At 32.7% G+C, this 19,381-nt stretch overlaps 4 protein-coding genes and 1 long non-coding RNA gene across 6 annotated transcripts; 3 read left to right on the plus strand and 2 right to left on the minus strand.

Moving 5' to 3' along the window:
• Positions 1–341: 341 nt before the first annotated feature.
• On the plus strand, positions 342–3,979 carry LOC124445272 (omega-amidase NIT2-like). Of its 2 annotated transcripts, XM_046995983.1 has the most exons (11): positions 342–518; positions 1,010–1,128; positions 1,352–1,561; positions 1,679–1,772; positions 1,901–1,975; positions 2,046–2,124; positions 2,698–2,713; positions 2,963–3,045; positions 3,125–3,180; positions 3,282–3,389; positions 3,759–3,979. In XM_046995983.1, the coding sequence occupies exons 1-10, from the start codon at positions 506–508 to the stop codon at positions 3,377–3,379; spliced, it is 843 nt and encodes a 280-aa protein (XP_046851939.1). In that variant the 5' UTR covers positions 342–505; the 3' UTR covers positions 3,380–3,389; positions 3,759–3,979. The 2 variants fall into 2 exon arrangements, with proteins under 2 accessions (XP_046851939.1, XP_046851937.1); XM_046995981.1 differs by lacking the exon at positions 3,759–3,979 and having other exon boundaries at positions 3,282–3,659.
• LOC124445267 (telomerase Cajal body protein 1-like) lies at positions 3,251–19,376 on the minus strand. The gene is made up of 12 exons (XM_046995976.1): positions 19,354–19,376; positions 6,236–6,670; positions 6,008–6,106; positions 5,670–5,784; positions 5,513–5,601; positions 5,270–5,360; positions 5,071–5,200; positions 4,909–5,004; positions 4,713–4,831; positions 4,373–4,476; positions 4,154–4,285; positions 3,251–3,817 (listed from the first exon to the last, which is right to left on the minus strand). Exons 2-12 carry the CDS (start codon positions 6,454–6,456, stop codon positions 3,640–3,642), a joined length of 1,374 nt encoding a protein of 457 aa, XP_046851932.1. The 5' UTR covers positions 6,457–6,670; positions 19,354–19,376; the 3' UTR covers positions 3,251–3,639.
• Positions 7,184–14,450, plus strand: LOC124445280 (probable ATP-dependent RNA helicase DDX60). Its single transcript, XM_046995991.1, is given in 11 exon segments — positions 7,184–7,334; positions 7,927–8,007; positions 8,085–8,134; positions 8,459–8,967; positions 8,970–9,538; positions 9,541–10,426; positions 10,429–10,904; positions 11,067–12,834; positions 12,938–13,088; positions 13,304–13,743; positions 14,036–14,450. Coding segments are annotated over 9 exon segments (5,094 nt in total). The 5' UTR covers positions 7,184–7,334; positions 7,927–8,007; positions 8,085–8,106; the 3' UTR covers positions 14,303–14,450.
• On the plus strand, positions 14,686–16,347 carry LOC124445281. The gene is made up of 5 exons (XR_006948104.1): positions 14,686–14,896; positions 15,386–15,400; positions 15,650–15,732; positions 15,812–15,867; positions 15,970–16,347. It is a non-coding gene; the product is annotated as an uncharacterized LOC124445281 (long non-coding RNA).
• Positions 15,939–19,267, minus strand: LOC124445266 (telomerase Cajal body protein 1-like). The gene is given in 12 exon segments (XM_046995975.1): positions 15,939–16,505; positions 16,842–16,973; positions 17,060–17,163; positions 17,398–17,516; positions 17,594–17,689; positions 17,761–17,890; positions 17,966–18,056; positions 18,209–18,297; positions 18,366–18,413; positions 18,415–18,481; positions 18,702–18,800; positions 18,930–19,267. Coding segments are annotated over 12 exon segments (1,374 nt in total). The 5' UTR covers positions 19,151–19,267; the 3' UTR covers positions 15,939–16,327.
• Positions 19,377–19,381: the final 5 nt, after the last annotated feature.

Genomic DNA, 19,381 nt, shown 5'->3' on the forward strand with positions numbered 1-19,381 from the left:
TAACACTACATGTGTGTTACAAACAGTAAAATCACACGTGTGCAAAAATCAGTAAACAAAAAAAAACAGTTGAACAACACGTTCATTTTATTAGGTCGCCTTATAAATGTGCCATATTCGTAGCAAAGCTTTCTGTTTGCTTTGTTGAAGTTCTCTGGAATAATTGGCAATAAAGTAAATAGTAACAAAATAGCTTAAAAATTTCTGTTAGTATAATTTTCTGCAAAACGAATAATTTTCAACAACTTTTGTTCAAATTTCTTAATGAACTTTTTCTTAAAATATTACTTTATTTGTTTGAAAGCTTGCATAAATTCGTGTCATGAAGTACATTTCTTTTCAAAAGCAAGGCCTCCATGTTACAATGTCAATGTATGAATTATGAAGGTCAGTGCTAGAAAACGTCATGACCGATGTGTTTTACAATTTATAATAATAATAATTAATATAATAATTACTATTGCACAGGTAATTATCATGGTAATTATTTGTTAGTTCAGTCGTTATGGCGGGCAGAGGTAAGTTACTGTAATGGCGAACTATTGTAATTTTAACTGTTCAATGGATAAGATTATAAGCTTTATATGTAGGAGTTGAGTAAATTCTCGCAAATGAAACAAACTATTTAGTTGATAGTATATTACGGAAAGTTTCCATGGCGTGTGTATTGAAATTTTTATGACTATTTAATTCACATGAAATTATATGCATATATAACGTAATTTTGAAAGCACCCTTTTGATAAAGACCACTGCAAACTCTTATCTGAAACTCAGCACATTATTTATGAATAAATGAATGATTGTTTACGTTTTCTTGCTGGAAGATTTGGTCTAGTGTTTTAGACAACTCTAGCAACAATGGTTGATCTTCCATGGTATAAATCTGCCTGACAGCAAAACGTAAACAATCTAACTCATCTACTTGCTTGTAAAAGGGATAGTTGACCAAATTATAAAATATGTAATGTAGCCCATGTAGTTTGATAGGAATTTTTTTAATATTTGAGTGTTCAAGATTGCCCTGATTCAACTGGCTGTTGGTACAAATAAAACAAATAATGTTACACATGCAAAGGAATTGATAAGAGCTGCTGCCAAAGAAGGGGCATCAATAGTGTCGTTACCTGTAAGTGTATTTTCTATTTATATGAATAATTTTTGATGATATGTGGTCTAACTTATCTAAATAACAGATTGACCCTATGGTATTACTCTATATTCTAAGATTTTTTGAATTACAATATTTCTGTATTCTCCATGCATTATGACTTATGTCGATTTATCGATTAATGTAGGAAAAATGGAATTCATACAATTGTTTATTTAATGGTTGTTTATTTGAATTTTAGGAGTGTTTTAATAGTCCATATGGAACACAATATTTTGCTAAATATGCAGAACCAATTCCAGGAGAATCAACTAATGCATTGTTGGAATTAGCAAGAGAACTTCAAGTATTTATTGTTGGTGGCTCAATACCTGAAAAAGATGGTGATAAATATTTCAATACTTGTACAGTATTTTCTCCAAGTGGTGAAATGGTTGCCAAACACAGAAAAGTAAGGAGAATGGTTTAGAATTTTTCTAGAATCAATTGTTTTGCACCCTTGTTGGCAAGTAAGTTTTTGAAGTAGCCAAGTAGGTTGGGTTTTTATATGAAAACTGTGGTATTTTAGGTACATTTATTTGATATTGATATTCCTGGAAAAATCACTTTCCGTGAATCTGAAGTGTTGCACTGTGGGAATTCTCTTACAACATTTGAAACATGTGTGTATTATTTGATTTTTTTCATCACTTTGTTAATTGTGCTTCACAGATGGTTAAAATAGTGATTTCTTTTTTACTATCAATCCTCAAAAGCGGTGATTTTACAAAGAAATGCCTTATATTTTTAGCATTCTGTAAAGTGGGTATTGGAATCTGCTACGACATACGTTTCTCGGAAATGGCACAACTCTATGCTAAACTAGGTCATTAAGATTCACGTTTAAGATTTACCTCCAACTAGATGGTAATAAAATGGGGAAAATTTTTTTTTAGGATGCAAATTGATTCTTTATCCTGGAGCATTTAACATGACAACTGGTCCTGAACATTGGGAATTACTCATACGAAGCAGGTTTGGCACACAACCACGCACAGCATAAATTGTTGTAGGGGTAAATGTTAGTATTTGTGCTTTGAGAAAAGGTTAAGTAGTCCTTAGTTGAGTTAGTTTAATTGATAGGATAATGAAGCACAAGATAACACACCCTCGAACACATGAACACGCATTGTTTTTTGTTTTCACCCCATGCTACAAAGTGTATCACTTGCTTCTACACATGTATTTTAATTGCTATTAATTGTGCTGAATTTTGTAGATCTGCATTATTTTTTTCTGATATTTCATAAAAGACCGATCAATTTCCTGAAATAAAACACAACATTCTTGGACAATTGTGATTTTGCTTGTTTTTAGAGCTTTAAATAAAGTGGTAGAATGTTAGATTTTTATTTACTTTGTTAAAATTGCTGTTTTTCCAACGAGAATTTTTGACACCGGAATTGCAAATAAATTGTTGAAATTGAAATGTTCAATAAACTTTGCGTACTAATGGTGAATACATGAGCTGCTTGTATTTTTTTGACATATATAGATATATTTACGAAACATAGAATTCACTAAATTCTAATGTACTATTTTTTTTAGGGCTTTGAATAATCAGGTGAGGTTTTGCTTCATTTTTGCTAAAATAGTATGATTTTTGCTATACGAAGTTTTACGAACGTTTTTTCACTGTTTTCTTTTGAAGTTACTATAAATATTCCATTATTAAATAATTGTGAAACTGTAACTCGTTGTGGTTGTACGTACTTTTCATGTTTGTTTAATGTTTACGTAATCGTCTTTCAAAACGCTCAACAAAGTTCCGTGTCCCTTTTCATTATTTTCGCTATTTTTTGTTTAAATAAAGATTTACTGTGCAGCAATATCACCAGCTCGTGATGATAAAGCAAGTTACGTTGCCTGGGGTCATACATCCATAGCAGATCCCTGGTAAATTCCTTGATGTGTCTTTGATGTCACTTTAATGTTGTAGATTATTCATTGAAAACTTACTATTCTATATTTTTAGGGGTAAAGTGATCGCAAAATGTGAGCACCATGAAGATATTGTGTTCGCCAATATTGGTAGGTATTTTTTTGTTTTGTAGTTGTGGAGTACTTGATATTTGGAAACGTAATGACAACCACCTTATAATTACTTATTGAAAAGTGAAATATATTTTTAGATCTTCAGTACTTAGAGGATGTTCGTAATCAAGTTCCAATTACATTACAAAGACGAAATGATCTCTATTCTGTGGAGAGTGTTAAGAGTCAATTGTGAACCTCATCAGGTGATGTGTCTTAGAACTTAACTACACTTTACTCATAGAATTTAACATACTACATTAAATACTCTGCAACTTTACAACATGTTATCTTGAGTAGATCAATATTAAGGAACTATTTAACAAAATGATAAAAACAAAATAATTAGACTTTTGTGTGATAAAGAATTTTCAAGCATCATTTTTTATGTTATTCAAAGTTCTTCCTGATATTATACAATAATTGTTGTCTAGGTACCACTAATTTTAGTGTTACTCATGTTCCAACATTTATCATTTCTTCTGTGTGAAAATTAAGTCTCCAAAGCCTGAGAGAATTGTCTACTTTTGTTTTGTTGATTTCAACATCATCATTTTCAAAATCTACATCATCAGGTAAGAGAAATGTTCTTTGTCCAGAAGCTGTTGCTAGGAAAGGCAGACTTGGGTGCAAGCTGCATTAATTTAAAAAAGCAATATTACTTTTTAAATAACAATATTGTAAATGTCCCTTAACACATACAACTTTTATCAATTGCTTATATCTCTAAATTTTATACACTTAGAAGATTGTAATCAGTACAATGTAATATATCCATTGAATATTGATTTCAAAATGCAGACTGTGTACAATTGTTTTTGATTGGATATTTTTAGTACATATCTTGGAAAACACAAGTTAACAATAAGATAACATATTAAGTATGAAAGTGAATATCAACTGACATTCTCTAAATGATTTCAAAATAGTTGTAAATTTGCTTATTTTCTTTGTAGTTTTAAATATATACCTGACTCCGTTGACACAATCGTTGTGTCCTTTGTATGTCATAAGGCATGGTAATATGACATTTGATGATGCACAGGTATCCCAAATGCTCACAGTTCCATCATGGTTTCCTGACACTATGTACTTACCTGAACTAGAAAGCATGATATAAGTCTTCATTTTATTTCTTACATGGCCAAATATATAGCATGAATCTTTATATTTTTAATTATTTTTGTACCTGTCCACATCAAAATACATTCTTTGATTTGTTTTTACTGATCTTTTCATTACAAAAAGGACATCACCTGGATTTCTTAAATCCCAGCATATAATCTCATTGTCCTGTAAAATTTATATTTTTAATTTTATAACTGTATTAAGTACAGAAAAATTGCAATATTAATAATAGCCTGATATCAGATTAAGTTGCTAATGACAATTTAAGAGAGCATCTTTATTTCAATTAAAGTACATAATTAAGCTAAAAGACTTTATATGGACCATTCACAAACAAAGAACTGTTTGCAAAAGAACTTACATGCCCATGTGACTTATGTAAATTTTGAAGCTCTGCTTACCTTTCTTGCTCCACTATATAATTTAAGTCCATCTTGAGAAAATAACAAATGTGTCACACCACCTTGATGTCCTTCCAATAGGGTTAATAAACTCCCTTTTTGTTCACAATAAATGCCAACTAAAAAAATTAGTTGAAATGATTTGTGCATAAACTTTACAAACAATCTTGAAGCAAATCATTTGACAAATTCAAACCTGACTTAGAAAATGAGCCACACGCGTAAAGGCCATTTTGCTCTGGAGATATAGCAATGCATGAAATGATGCCAGGTTGGCCTTGTTTTTTGCTCACTACATTAAATGATAATCAAAATTAATGCTCACAAAAATTATAAGATATCCCTCTCCAATACTTACCTGTAGGCCTTGACTGGCACTGTCTACCAGGACGACATGTATCAAATATGCATATCATCTTATTAAATCCACAGTAAATCTTACTCCCATCCAAATTAAAGGCCACGCTATGAGGAGATACTATCTCATCCTACAAAATAATTATACAAATTTTGGCTTGAATGTCAGGATATATAAAACAAGGCAAATCAATCATCACCAATTGGTTGTAAGCTCTGTAAGAACATCTCATTTGTCCAGTAAAGGCATCCCACATGTGTAATGGATGATCACGACTACTGCTGATAAAACTAATAATGGAAATGTTTACAATCTTTAATAAAAAACAATTATTAATTAGTCTTGTGCAGTTCTTTGAATAGAAACCTATTTGTAAATTTTATGTTATTTTGATCAACAATGGACCTCTACATTTTATTAAAAATAATATATTTAAACTTACCAACATGTATCAGGCTCATAAGAAGACATCTTTGGGTACCAATTGTAGTCATAAATTGTTTCTCCTTCTCTCATTGCGAGAACTGATTTCTAAGAATAGTAGTTTGTTGGAAATCAGAGGGAAATATGGTGTCTGGATTTAACTCACTCGAACATACCATTTCAGGTAGTGTGTTAATAGTAGCAAAATTAGAATACAGTTCGTAAGGTAGATTATAAAGTTTCAATATGTTGTCATCACTACATGTTAAAATGCATGTTCCATCTGGTGACCTAGATACAATAAAAATAACATAGAAACAAACAGTAAAAAATCATGTTTTACCAATAGAATGTGATTATGAAGGACCTACTACTTGATCATCACATATATGTATCAGCACTAAGTTTGGCAAGAATTTTTTTTGACAATTTGAATGCTTATAAAGAAAAACATTTACATGATTTTGCTGAGTGACTGCACATTACAATTTTGGTTCCCCATTAAAACTCATACCATTTACAACCCTTGAGGAAATTATCATCTGAAGAAGTTTCATAATCACTCCATGAGCCAGTTATTTGGTGAGGGGACATGCTGAAGTCCATATAATACCTTTAAAAATTTACGTTGATCTTTATGACATTAAAGTTTAAAAGCATTTTTCAAAAACATACAACAATCACTGTATTATTCTCTACTAAACGGAGTTAAGCATTAAGTACCAGTCTATTTATACGTAACCTTATATTATCTCTATTGTTTTCATTCTCTGTAGTGCAAGTTACTTTGCACAACGATGAGGATTCAACATTTGTTTTGATATTCTGTGAACTTTGCTCGTTCGCAGAATTTGCAACTTCTTGTTTTGATGTTTCACCATTTTCAGCAATTTCGTTATTTTTTTCAATTAAAACATCAGATACATCTGATATGTTTTCAAGCACTTCCAAGTTCGTTGTCATTGACGGTGAAAAATATTCGTTACAAAGGTTTATAACATATTATACATAAAGTTGAATTTAACCAGACTTAATGTCTCAATCAACTAAAGCGATGTCAAAAATAAAAAACTGTAGGTGATAGACGAATAATAATCATCACCTTCGGCTTTGACTCTGTGCTCTGTTCAAGAAGACTAAAAAAGGTTGGATCATGGGCCAACCAAACCGCCAAAACCTGGGACCAAAAACCACCAACAAGTCCAACCCAACCCAACCAACCTACTGGTCCAACCCAACCCAACTCAACCAACCCAATAGTCCAACCAAACCCAACCCAAACAACCCACTGGTCCATCCCAATGGTCCAACCTGCGTGTTGTGCAACGCTAAAATCGGCTGGAACCATTGGTTGGAATCATTGGCTGGAACTTTGTATTTGCAGTTTACAATCTCTAGGACGAATTAATTTTTTTTCAAAAAAGGACTTTGCAATGTTGTAGATTGCTCATGTGAATTAAAACTGAAGTGGGCAAACCGCCAGTGGCAACCAACTGCCTTCCCTCTCTCATGATATCTTGCCATCCATGAAGACGCTTATTGATATTTTGATGATTGAAATGGACATTTTGATTTTGTGCTGGCCGCTGGGATGTTCACAAAGAACTAGACATTTTTTATTCTTAGCGTTTGAGCAATATCAAGATATTACTACTGAGGACCTGGAAGTGACCCTGCTTTTCATGTGAGTTCAACGATGACGTCACAATATAACTCGTGATATTTATTCTTGGAAGCCGCATTAGACGACATTGCCACGTTTACTTTCGTTTGAGTTGTTTCAATGAAAATATAATTGTAACGTCTATATATTCGTTGATAAAAACTGCTGTTTGGTATTGGTAAGTTTAGTCTTCAATGTTTTTTTTCTGAGAATGAAAATTTGAAAACAGCAAAAACAAGTAAACACGTACATATTTTCGGTTTATATCTACTATACGCTTTGTTCTTTTTATTTATATCTAATTATTCAATGGGTCAGGCCTGTTTCTGTTTCATACGTCGCATTTTACATGAGCCGAATGCATTTAAATTAAACAAAAGATAATGAGGAAGTTTATCTCATTTTCTTTTGTCTTTAATGCATTTGGTTCATGTGAAACGCGACGTTTGAAACAGGCCTCAGATTTTATATGAAGTAAGGCCCGTTTCAAACGTCGCATTTTACATGCGTCGAATGCATTCAATGAAAAAGAAAATGAGGTAAACTTCCTCATTATCTTTTGTTTTAATTGCATTTGGCTCATGTAAAATGCGACGTTTGAAACAGGCCTAATATATTTTTGAGAAAGGAAATAGACTTAGTCTCTGCTGCTCATTAACTATTTTTAAATATATTGATCGAGATTGAAACACTTGTCATTCGCAATAGACCTCATTAAAATAAAAATTATAGCCCTTTGTACATGTTCACACCTAATCTAAAATCTACAGCAAAGCGAAAAACGAACAAACACAATCGGGACGAGCAAATCGAGCGTCGAGAGCAAAAATCTGCCTTCAGGTTTGTACCAGGTAATCAATATTTCATTTTGTCAGTATATTTTGCTTTTCTTGTGTAAAATGCTAAAATGCATTTGTTGTAAGTATAGATTGAGAAGCTGTGAATAGAAAATGAATAGTTCATCTGACGAGGATTATGGTGAGGAGTTTTTTTATTTGTTCCTCTTCATAGTTGATACACGAAAAAACCATATCGCATTTGCATTAGCCGTTGGTTTCCCGCACGTGAAATAACTGGCGGTATTTCTTGACTTTTTATGTTAGTAGCTTGTGTTTTTATATGGTTGTATGAATGAAATCTGCTGGTGGGGCCGGAAAAACAATTTTCACAGAATGTGTTGTTTGTATTGGCTTTTAATTCCTGAATAAATACAACTTCCTATAGTTTTTGCCTTATAATAAATTCTTATAATTTCAGTACCAAATACCAATTATCCATAAAATTTACGATACAATTATACAGATGATCTTGAAATGTCTGAGGGGAGTGATTTACAGGATAACATAGATCAACTTCAACCGCAATTTCTAAATTTGATGAATGAATTTGCTGATGCTGAGATGTTTCTTATTGATGGCGATTCCTTGCTGATGGAGCAGGCTTTGGACAAAAATCTAGACTGGACTTGTAGTGGTCAATTGCTTCATCTTGTTTACCTTTTCGAACGTTATCTTCATCTTTTTGTTCGTAAAGGTGGCGTCTTTGAAATAGTATTTTTCCAAGATCTCGGTAAAATGTGGAAAACACAACCAAGTATCCACCTTGCACGGAATGTCATTATAGAGCATCTAAAAGCAAACGTTACACATAAGATTTTATGTGAATTTGAAAGTCCGTGGGATATGAAATTTCAAAAATACATAGAAGAATTTGCTCCTTCTTTTATGCTTCTTTCCGATGGATTAATGTCAAGAAGTACAAATCAAAACTTTATCCATAAAGATGCACCTGAATTGTTTGAACATCATTTTTACAAGTTTTGAGTTTGAAATTAAATATTGCGTTTACAAATCCAATTGAATTTGGTACATCCACCCTTAACGGCTTTCATATTATGTATGAGCGAAAATTCAGCAAGTGGAGGATACCCCCCAAAAAATTCCCATTTTACAATGTTAAAAGCTTCCTTGCAAATGAAAAAATCATTGAAAATGTTTGCACAGCAGTGAAAAGCAATTTATCCTTACTGGATGAATCATGTCAAATTAATGGTGTCATTGATGGTCGGCTTCTGCTGTTTGTTGTGTCAACTTGTGTTTACATGAAATCATTGAGGAGTTCAGAAAACAAAGATTTCCAACAGGATATTGCACGTCTTATTCTTATTCATGCGGTCTTACTTACATCACTTCCTCTGAAATACCGAGCGTATTCTCTCGAAAATGTTCATCATTTAATTTACAACAAATCATCATTTCGTGATAAATTGAAGAATAGTTTATTAAGATATCAATTTGTAATGGCCGAAGTCTTGCGAGTAACCAAAATGACAACGAACTACCATTTGCTACACAAACGATTTGTGACTCGTGGGATGGACGTTTGATTTACCACATACTGTTTTTGCTGCTTGAAAACTCGAGTGATAAAAGTGCTTTGACATTGACGCCTTCTCAACATAAAAAAATTGCATGTCTGGTACGTGCAATATCGTCATTACTGAAGGAGAATGAATGGTTAGATGTACCTTATCTTCAATATCTTGATGTCAATTATTCAAAGAAAAGCTGTGATGTTAGTCACTCAAAATCAACTTCTGGGCAAAGTAATTTTTTGAATATGAATTGCAAATCAAGACAAATAAAACCAGTTGCAAATAAAGACGGATTGATCCATATAGACTGTGTCTTATTGAGTGAATATGCAGGAAAGATTTGGGAAAATATGTGTGTTAAAAAGCTCGAAATTGATGATCCTGATGTCGCTCGTTTAGTGGTAAGTGGAGATGACTTTGATGAGATTTACCATTGGCATTCAAGTAAACCACTCAGTGATGATTTTGACCGAATGCGCCGTGATGCAAGTGATGAGAGAGATTTGAGACAAAGGACTCTTTATGCCAGGCACATGCAAAGGTATGGAAAATCTTTGCATGGTCAGTATGAATTTCCTGCAATTGTTGTTGATGACGAAAAGAAAACAGCAAAGAATAAAGAAAAGACATCACAAAAAAGCCAGAAAATTAAGCAGGAGAATGAGGAAAGGATAAAAGACAAACACTTGAATAAACAACTACAAGCTTGGGATCAAGAGAGAACAGGCATTCGCAAGCTTGAACAAGACGGACAATTTGATTTAGCTGTCACCAAAATTGATCGATTTTTGTCATCTGTAAAGGAAGAAGAGCTAAAGTCAAGTATTTTGGTAAAGAAGGCAAAAATTTTGTGGAAAAGGTGGAGAGAGCTTTGTAACGATAAAAAGATAAAGATGTAAAAGAAGCCAAGTTTCTTCTTCTTACAATTTTGATGTTGATCAATAATAAAGAATTCCTTGTGAAGAAAGACAAAGATAATTTGGCAAGATATCTGTATGGTATAGGTTTTGGCGAGATTGTGATAAAAAACCATTTGTCCGAAAGGTTGTTTGACTTTAAGGATAAATATAGTTTGAATACATCAAGTCCACGTTTTCAGCTTCTTTACCTTGGCGAGAGGTTAAGAAGAGAACCACGTACCGATCCTGACAAGAGAGTGAATCACTTCATTCCTGAAACATGGCAACGAGATCTGCTAGATGCAATTGATAAAAAACAATCTGCATTAATCGTAGCTCCAACGTCTTCAGGAAAGACGTTTGTCTCTTATTACTGCATGGAAAAAGTGCTCAGAGAAGACAATGAAGGTGTTGTTGTATATGTTTCTCCTACAAAAGCTTTAGTTAATCAAGTTGCTGCTACATGTGCTGCAAGGTATGTACTATAACTACTATTTTAATTACAAACTTATACTAAGAAAAAGTTAAGAAATCAAAATCACTGCTCAATTGTAAGTAAATAATTGGATTGGTAAATCGTTTTCATAATTTTTCCATTATACCTCAGCAAATGTGTACTGCGACATTTTTCTAATAGATACAAGAAAGATATGCCTCCTGGGAAAAGTGTGTATGGTGTGTTCACTCGTGACTATCGAGTTAATGCTCTTAAATGTCAAATATTGATCACTGTTCCTCAATGCCTTGAGATTCTTCTTTTGTCTCCTGACAGACAAGATTGGGTTGACAAGATTAGATATGTTGTGTTTGATGAAGCTCATTGCATTGGACTAGAGAATGATGCTGAAGTGTGGGAGCACCTCTTTCTCTTGATACGTTGTCCATTTCTAGCGTTGTCAGCAACTATTCACAACCCTCGTGACCTGCACTCCTGGCTGCAAAACGTTGAGCAGGACAAGTTTCAACGTGATAGGTCGAACAATACTCTTCGAAAGAATTTTCCATTTTCTTATAACGTTGCCTTGGTTACCCACAACGAAAGATACAACGATCTTGAAAAGTTCATCTATGTACCACGCTTGAATGACGAGACGGAGCCAAAGCTAGAACATATTCATCCTTGTTCTGCCTTAAATACTCGTCAATTGGAAAAAGCTTCCCAATTTCCTACCCATGTCACTTTATCACCAAGAGAGACAATGGCGTTCTATGATGCCGTACAGGAAGTGTTTCCTGAAGATGATTTAGTGAGAAAGTTGTCTCCAGAATCGTATTTTGAAAATGAGACATTTATCTCCAAAGAAAGTGTTAGAAGGTATGAAAATGATGTAAAAAGTAAATTTATGGAGTTTATAAAGAAAAATGATGAAAAAGGGAAAGAAGTGATCAATAAACTTCTACCGGAAACTTCGTTAGATGTTTCAATTCAAGATGAGAAATACAGGCTTGTGTATCACATTTTTGATTTGGTCGAAAAGCTAAAAAATGATAATCTGTTACCTGTCATATTCTTCAGTTTTGATCGTAAATTGTGCGAGACTTTTGCCAAAATAATTGTTAGCTGTCTGCAAAAAAGAGAGAATCAACATGGTGGCGATCATGATGGAGGGAAAACAGAAAAATTGGAACGGAAAATACAAAAAGCAGAAAAACGACAACGCGATGAAAATGTGGCTGATGAGGTTTTACGAAAAACCAATTCAGCCGGGCAGAAATGTTCATCGCATCGAAGAAATAAAACCTCGGCCGACGAAACTTGTTTTTTGATTGACAATCCTCCGCCAGAAAACTGTAGCTACGCTGGAAAAGGTGTTCTCGATGCTCATGACGCTAATCTTATTGTCCAAAGACTAGTGAAACGGGGAGAAAAAAGCAGTGAACGGGAAGAATTTTTCCAAGAATGTCTTAGACGGGGAGTTGGGTATCATCATTCAGGAGTGAACAGCAAAGAACGAAGTGCCGTTGAAATGTTATTTCGAAAGAAATTTGTAAATGTTGTGTTTGCTACAGGGACTCTAGCTTTAGGCATTCATATGCCATGCAAAACAGTTGTGTTTGCAGGTAATTCAGTTTTTTTGAATACTCTTCAATATCACCAAATTTCTGGTAGGGCAGGAAGACGAGGATTTGATATGATTGGAAATGTCATTTTCTTTGGTATCCCTCAAGCCAAAATCAATCGACTTATGACCGTAAGCCTGCCTCGTATCATTGGAAATTTTCCGTTAAGTGAGTCTTTAGTGCTTCGCTTACTTCTTATTGTCAATAAAGGAAAGGATCGTGAAGTTGCATTAAATCAAGCTTTGACACTATTGCACAATCCATTAATCTGCAAAAATCAACCGGAACTTGATCTACAGTTAAAACATCATTTCCTGTTCTGCGTCGAGCATTTAGTTCGGCAGGTAAATATTTTGTTCCGTATATACCTGTTTTAATACAACAAGATATCTTATAACCCTTTTAATGTAACTATGTATCATGTTTAATTTCCTTCATATCTTTTAGGGTCTTCTTGATCTAAAAGGATGTCCTCAAGGCTTGGCAGGTCTGGCGATTCATCTTCATTATCATGAGCCGTCTAATTTTGTTCTGTTGTCGTTCTTACGCAGTAAAGTTTTTCATAACTTTTGTAGAAATAAAAATGCGCGCAAGAGAGGTATAAGACTCCGCAATTTTTTTTTAATTTTTGGCCTGTGTAATAGCAAGAAATTATTGTTGATCAAGCGTTGATTGAGGATTGAACTGTTTAAAAAGCTTTAGCTATGAACTAGTAGTAATTACACCTTTACAAAAATCCATGAAAGTGAACAAATTAATATTTTATCGTGCTCCTGTTTATGCTATGTTGACATTTTGATTTTTTTTTCTTAGATGGCAAATTTTCCAAAGATTTCATGAAGTCTCTCGTAATTGTGTTGAGTCATTTGTTTGCTCGTCGTAGACTGCATGAATTCTTAATGCAACGTCCACGAAGTACATCAAAAATTCGTCTAGAAAAACTACCATCTGAATTCGAAGCTGAACTCGACAAGTACAATAGTAATGTTCACGAAGTTTTTGATCTATATATTCGAACTGTTTCTGGACACGTCAATGATACTTTGGGAGAAGATATTACACTTCCGTTGTCTTCAGTTAAACTTATTTCAGCAGAAAACTACAAAATGAATTTACCACCAATAAGTTTGGAGAACAAACTACAATCGTTATCATTACCATATAAGATGTGTTCATCTTTTACTGCTCTATCTGGGAATACAGATGATCGTCTATACAGTTCAAACGATCGTGTTCCAAACATCCGTTATCAGGTAAAGTGCATTCTTATACGTCTTATATATGTTTTTCGATGATTGTATCCTTTTCAAGTGTAAAAAAAGCCAATTTGAGTTGAAGTGTGTAAAACTAGCACCTAGCAAAAAAAGCATGGTGAATCATTTTTAGAACTGAATGTATGTTCGTTTCCAGTTTTCCCCCTCCTCTCTTCCTATGTCCTGGATTTATCTTTTATTTATTTTTGTTACTTCTTAACTATCTGTCACCAAATTTTTAAATTGGAGTAAATAATTGGTTTGTATACTTAAAAATCTGTGATGATTTCAGGTTTATACCGATGTTAAAGTTGTTCCTGTTTTTCCAACTGATATAAATCTTAATGGTTATGTGTACGATTTCTTTAACCATGGAAATTACAAAGCAATTATAAGTGAAAATGGCTTGATGCATGGAGAAGCATATCAACTTCTGAAAGATTTTATGTTGGTATTGAAATCGATATCAGTCTCTCTGGAAGAATGGGCTCCAGAAGATGATATTGTTCGGAAAGCTTTTGTACAGCTCGCACAAGACTTCTCATCAACTTTTAAATAAGCTTTTTAATGAATTTACTCATTATAATTGTAATTGTTATGATTATAAGTATCCATTGAAAATGGAAGAGATAGCACTTAGCAGTGATAACAATAGAGAGTATTTTGTTGTGAACATTTCAATATAAATGCAAACTGTTCTCATGAAATACTTCAATCGTATCCAACAATGCCATTTCAGCTTTGGTTGATAACCACTAAAAAACTAAGAGTGATAATTCTTTATATTATCATGACTTAAGTGCAAAGTGAAAATGAAATTCTTCAAAAAAAGCTTTGAGATTCGAAACGGTATTTAGATGTTGCCATGTTGGATAGTTGAAATCATTTTCTCTTACATGACGTATTAACTATATTTGAATTTAAGTCGTCATTGAACCATTTCATTTTTATGGTGAAAGCTGAAAGTTGCTTCGTAAAGTTAAACAATGTTAAATTCTTAGATTTGGCGAACGTTCTTGCTTCGTCAAAGACTGCAAAGGTTTATTTATATGGGCACTTCCTGTCCTGTAACGATTTATCTCAATTCAACGTTAAGGAATTGTTTTGTGAATCTTTCTGATTCTCTTAACAAAGTTGGTCTTCTATTTGGAAAGTAAGTGATAGCTATGCTTGTTAAATTAAATTCAATATTAGAAAAAGGTGTATAGTTTTGAATTCAGATGAATCAAGCATAATGTTGTACAAAAACAACATTTCAACTCCATTACATGACGTGTGTGTTAGTCCGTTTATAAAAATGAGTTTCTTCTACATGTAGTTTGTAAAATAAAACCATGTACTAAAGACCGATCAATTTCCTGAAATAAAACACAACATTCTTGGACAATTGTGATTTTGCTTGTTTTTAGAGCTTTAAATAAAGTGGTAGAATGTTAGATTTTTCATTTACTTTGTTAAAATTGCTGTTTTTCCTACGAGAATTTTTGACACCATAATTGCAAATAAAGTGTTGAAATTAAAATGTTCAATAAACTTTGCGTACTAGTGGTGAATACATGAGCTGCTTGTATTTTTTTGACTTATATAGATATATTTACGAAACATAGAATTCACTAAATTCTAATGTACTATTTTGTTTTAGGGCTTGAATAATCAGGTGAGGTTTTGCTTCATTTTTGCTAAAATAGTATAATTTTTGCTATACGAAGTTTTACGAACGTTTTTTCATTGTTTTCTTTTGAAGTTACTATAAATATTCCATTATTAAATAATTGTACAACTGTAACTCGTTGTGGTTGTACGTACTTTTCATGTTTGTTTAATGTTTACGTAATCGTCTTTCAAAACGCTCAACAAAGTTCCGTGTCCCTTTTCATTATTTTCGCTATTTTTTATTTAAATAAAGGTTTACTGTGCAGCAATATCACCAGCTCGTGATGATAAAGCAAGTTACGTTGCATGGGGTCATACATCCATAGCAGATCCCTGGTAAATTCCTTGATGTGTCTTTGATGTCACTTTAATGTTGTAGATTATTCATTGAAAACTTACTATTCTATATTTTTAGGGGTAAAGTGATCGCAAAATGTGAGCACCGTGAAGATATTGTGTTCGCCAATATTGGTATGTATTTTTTTGTTTTGTAGTCGTGGAGTACTTGATATTTGGAAATGTAAATGACAACCACTTTATAATTACATATTGAAAAGCAAAATATATTTTTAGATCTTCAGTACTTAGAGGATGTTCGTAATCAAGTTCCAATTACATTACAAAGACGAAATGATCTCTATTCTGTGGAGAGTGTTAAGAGTCAATTGTGAACCTCATCAGGTGATGTGTCTTAGAACTTAACTACACTTTACTCATAGAATTTAACATACTACATTAAATACTCCACAACTTTACAACATGTTATCTTGAGTAGATCAATATTGAGGAACTATTTAACAAAATGATAAAAACAAAATAATTAGACTTTTGTGTGATAAAGAATTTTCAAGCATCATTTTTTATGTTATTCAAAGTTCTTCCTGATATTATACAATAATTGTTGTCTAGGTACCACTAATTTTAGTGTTACTCATGTTCCAACATTTATCATTTCTTCTGTGTGAAAATTAAGTCTCCAAAGCCTGAGAGAATTGTCTACTTTTGTTTTGTTGATTTCAACATCATCATTTTCAAAATCTACATCATCAGGTAAGAGAAATGTTCTTTGTCCAGAAGCTGTTGCTAGGAAAGGCAGACTTGGGTGCAAGCTGCATTAATTTAAAAAAGCAATATTACTTTTTAAATAACAATATTGTAAATGTCCCTTAACACATACAACTTTTATCAATTGCTTATATCTCTAAATTTTATACACTTAGAAGATTGTAATCAGTACAATGTAATATATCCATTGAATATTGATTTCAAAATGCAGACTGTGTACAATTGTTTTTGATTGGATATTTTTAGTACATATTTTGGAAAACACAAGTTAACAATAAGACAACATATTAAGTATGAAAGTGAATATCAACTGACATTCTCTAAATGATTTCAAAATAGTTGTAAATTTGCTTATTTTCTTTGTAGTTTTAAATATATACCTGACTCCGTTGACACAATCGTTGTGTCCTTTGTATGTCATAAGGCATGGTAATATGACGTTTGATGATGCACAGGTATCCCAAATGCTCACAGTTCCATCATGGTTTCCTGACACTATGTACTTACCTGAACTAGAAAGCACGATATAAGTCTTCATTTTATTTCTTACATGGCCAAATATATAGCATGAATCTTTATATTTTAATTATTTTTGTACCTGTCCACATCAAAATACATTCTTTGATTTGTTTTTACCGATCTTTTCATTACAAAAAGGACATCACCTGGATTTCTTAAATCCCAGCATATAATCTCATTGTCCTGTAAAATTTATAGTTTTAATTTTATAACTGTATTAAGTACAGAAAAATTGCAATATTAATAATAGCCTGATATCAGATTAAGTTGCTAATGACAATTTAAGAGAGTGCATCTTTATTTCAATTAAAGTCCATAATTAAGGCTAAAAGACTTTATTTATTCACAAACGAAGAACTGTTTGCAAAAGAACTTACATGCCCATGTGACTTATGTAAATTTTGAAGCTCTGCTTACCTTTCTTGCTCCACTATATAATTTAAGTCCGTCTGGAGAAAATAACAAATGTGTCACACCACCTTGATGTCCTTCCAATAGGGTTAATAAACTCCCTTTTTGTTCACAATAAATGCCAACTAAAAAAATTAGTTGAAATGATTTGTGCATAAACTTTACACACAATCTTGAAGCAAATCATTTGACAAATTCAAACCTGACTTAGAAAATGAGCCACACGCGTAAAGGCCATTTTGCTCAGGAGATATAGCAATGCATGAAATGATGCCAAGTTGGCCTTGTTTTTTGCTCACTACATTAAATGATAATCAAAATTAATGCCCACAAAAATTATAATGTAAGATATCCCTCTCCAGTACTTACCTGTAGGCCTTGACTGGCACTGTCTACCAGGACGACATGTATCAAATATGCGTATCATCTTATTAAATCCACAGTAAATCTTACTCCCATCCAAATTAAAGGCCACGCTATGAGGAGATACTATCTCATCCTACAAAATAATTATACAAATTTTCGTTTTGGCTTGAATGTCAGGATATATAAAACAAGGCAAATCAATCATCACCAATTGGTTGTAAGCTCTGTAAGAACATCTCATTTGTCCAGTAAAGGCATCCCACATGTGTAATGGATGATCACGACTACTGCTGATAAAACTAATAATGGAAATGTTTATAATCTTTAATAAAAAACAATTATTAATTAGTCTTGTGCAGTTCTTTGAATAGAAACCTATTTATAAATTTTATGTTATTTTGATCAACAATGGACCTCTACATTTTATTAAAAATAATATACTTAAACTTACCAACATGTATCAGGCTCATAAGAAGACATCTTTGGGTACCAATTGTAGTCATAAATTGTTTCTCCTTCTCTCATTGCGAGAACTGATTTCTAAGAATAGTAGTTTGTTGGAAATCAGAGGGAAATATGGTGTCTGGATTTAACTCACTCGAACATACCATTTCAGGTAGTGTGTTAATAGTAGCAAAATTAGAATACAGTTAAGTAAGGTAGATTATAAAGTTTCAATATGTTGTCATCACTACATGTTAAAATGCATGTTCCATCTGGTGACCTAGATACAATAAAAATAACATAGAAACAAACAGTAAAAAATCATGTTTTACCAATAGAATGTGATTATGAAGGACCTATTACTTGATCATCACATATACGTATCAGCACTAAGTTTGGCAAGAATTTTTTTGACAATTTGAATGCTTATAAAGATAAACATTTACATGATTTTGCTGAGTGACTGCACATTACAATTTTGGTTCCATTAAAACTCATACCATTTACAACCCTTGAGGAAATTATCATCTGAAGAAGTTTCATAATCACTCCATGAGCCAGTTATTTGATGAGGGGACATACTGAAGTCCATATAATACCTTTAAAAATTTACGTTGATCTTTATGACATTAAAGTTTAAAAGCATTTTTCAAAAACATACAACAATCACTGTATTATTCTCTATTAAACAGAGTTAAGCATTAAGTACCAGTCTATTTATACGTAACCTTATATTATCTCCATTGTTTTCATTTTCTGTAGTGCAAGTTACTTTGCACAACGATGAGGATTCAACATTTGTTTTGATATTCTGTGAACTTTGCTCGTTCGCAGAATTTGCAACTTCTTGTTTTGATGTTTCACCATTTTCAGCAATTTCGTTATTTTTTTCAATTAAAACATCAGATACATCTGATATGTTTTCAAGCACTTCCAAGTTCGTTGTCATTGACGGTGAAAAATATTCGTTACAAAAGTTTATCGCATATTATACATAAAGTTGAATTTAACCAGACTTAACGTCTCAATCAACTAAAAATAAAAAACTGTTGGTGATAGACGAATAATAATCATCACCTTCGGCTTTGACTCTGTGCTCTGTTCAAGAAGACTAAAAAAGGTTGGATCATGGGCCAACCAAACCGCCAAAACCTGGGACACAGTGCCTGGGACCAAAAAC

The sequence above is a fragment of the Xenia sp. Carnegie-2017 genome, unplaced genomic scaffold (genome assembly GCF_021976095.1).
Source record: "Xenia sp. Carnegie-2017 unplaced genomic scaffold, XeniaSp_v1 HiC_scaffold_22, whole genome shotgun sequence".
In the NCBI taxonomy this organism is placed as follows: domain Eukaryota; kingdom Metazoa; phylum Cnidaria; class Anthozoa; order Malacalcyonacea; family Xeniidae; genus Xenia; species Xenia sp. Carnegie-2017.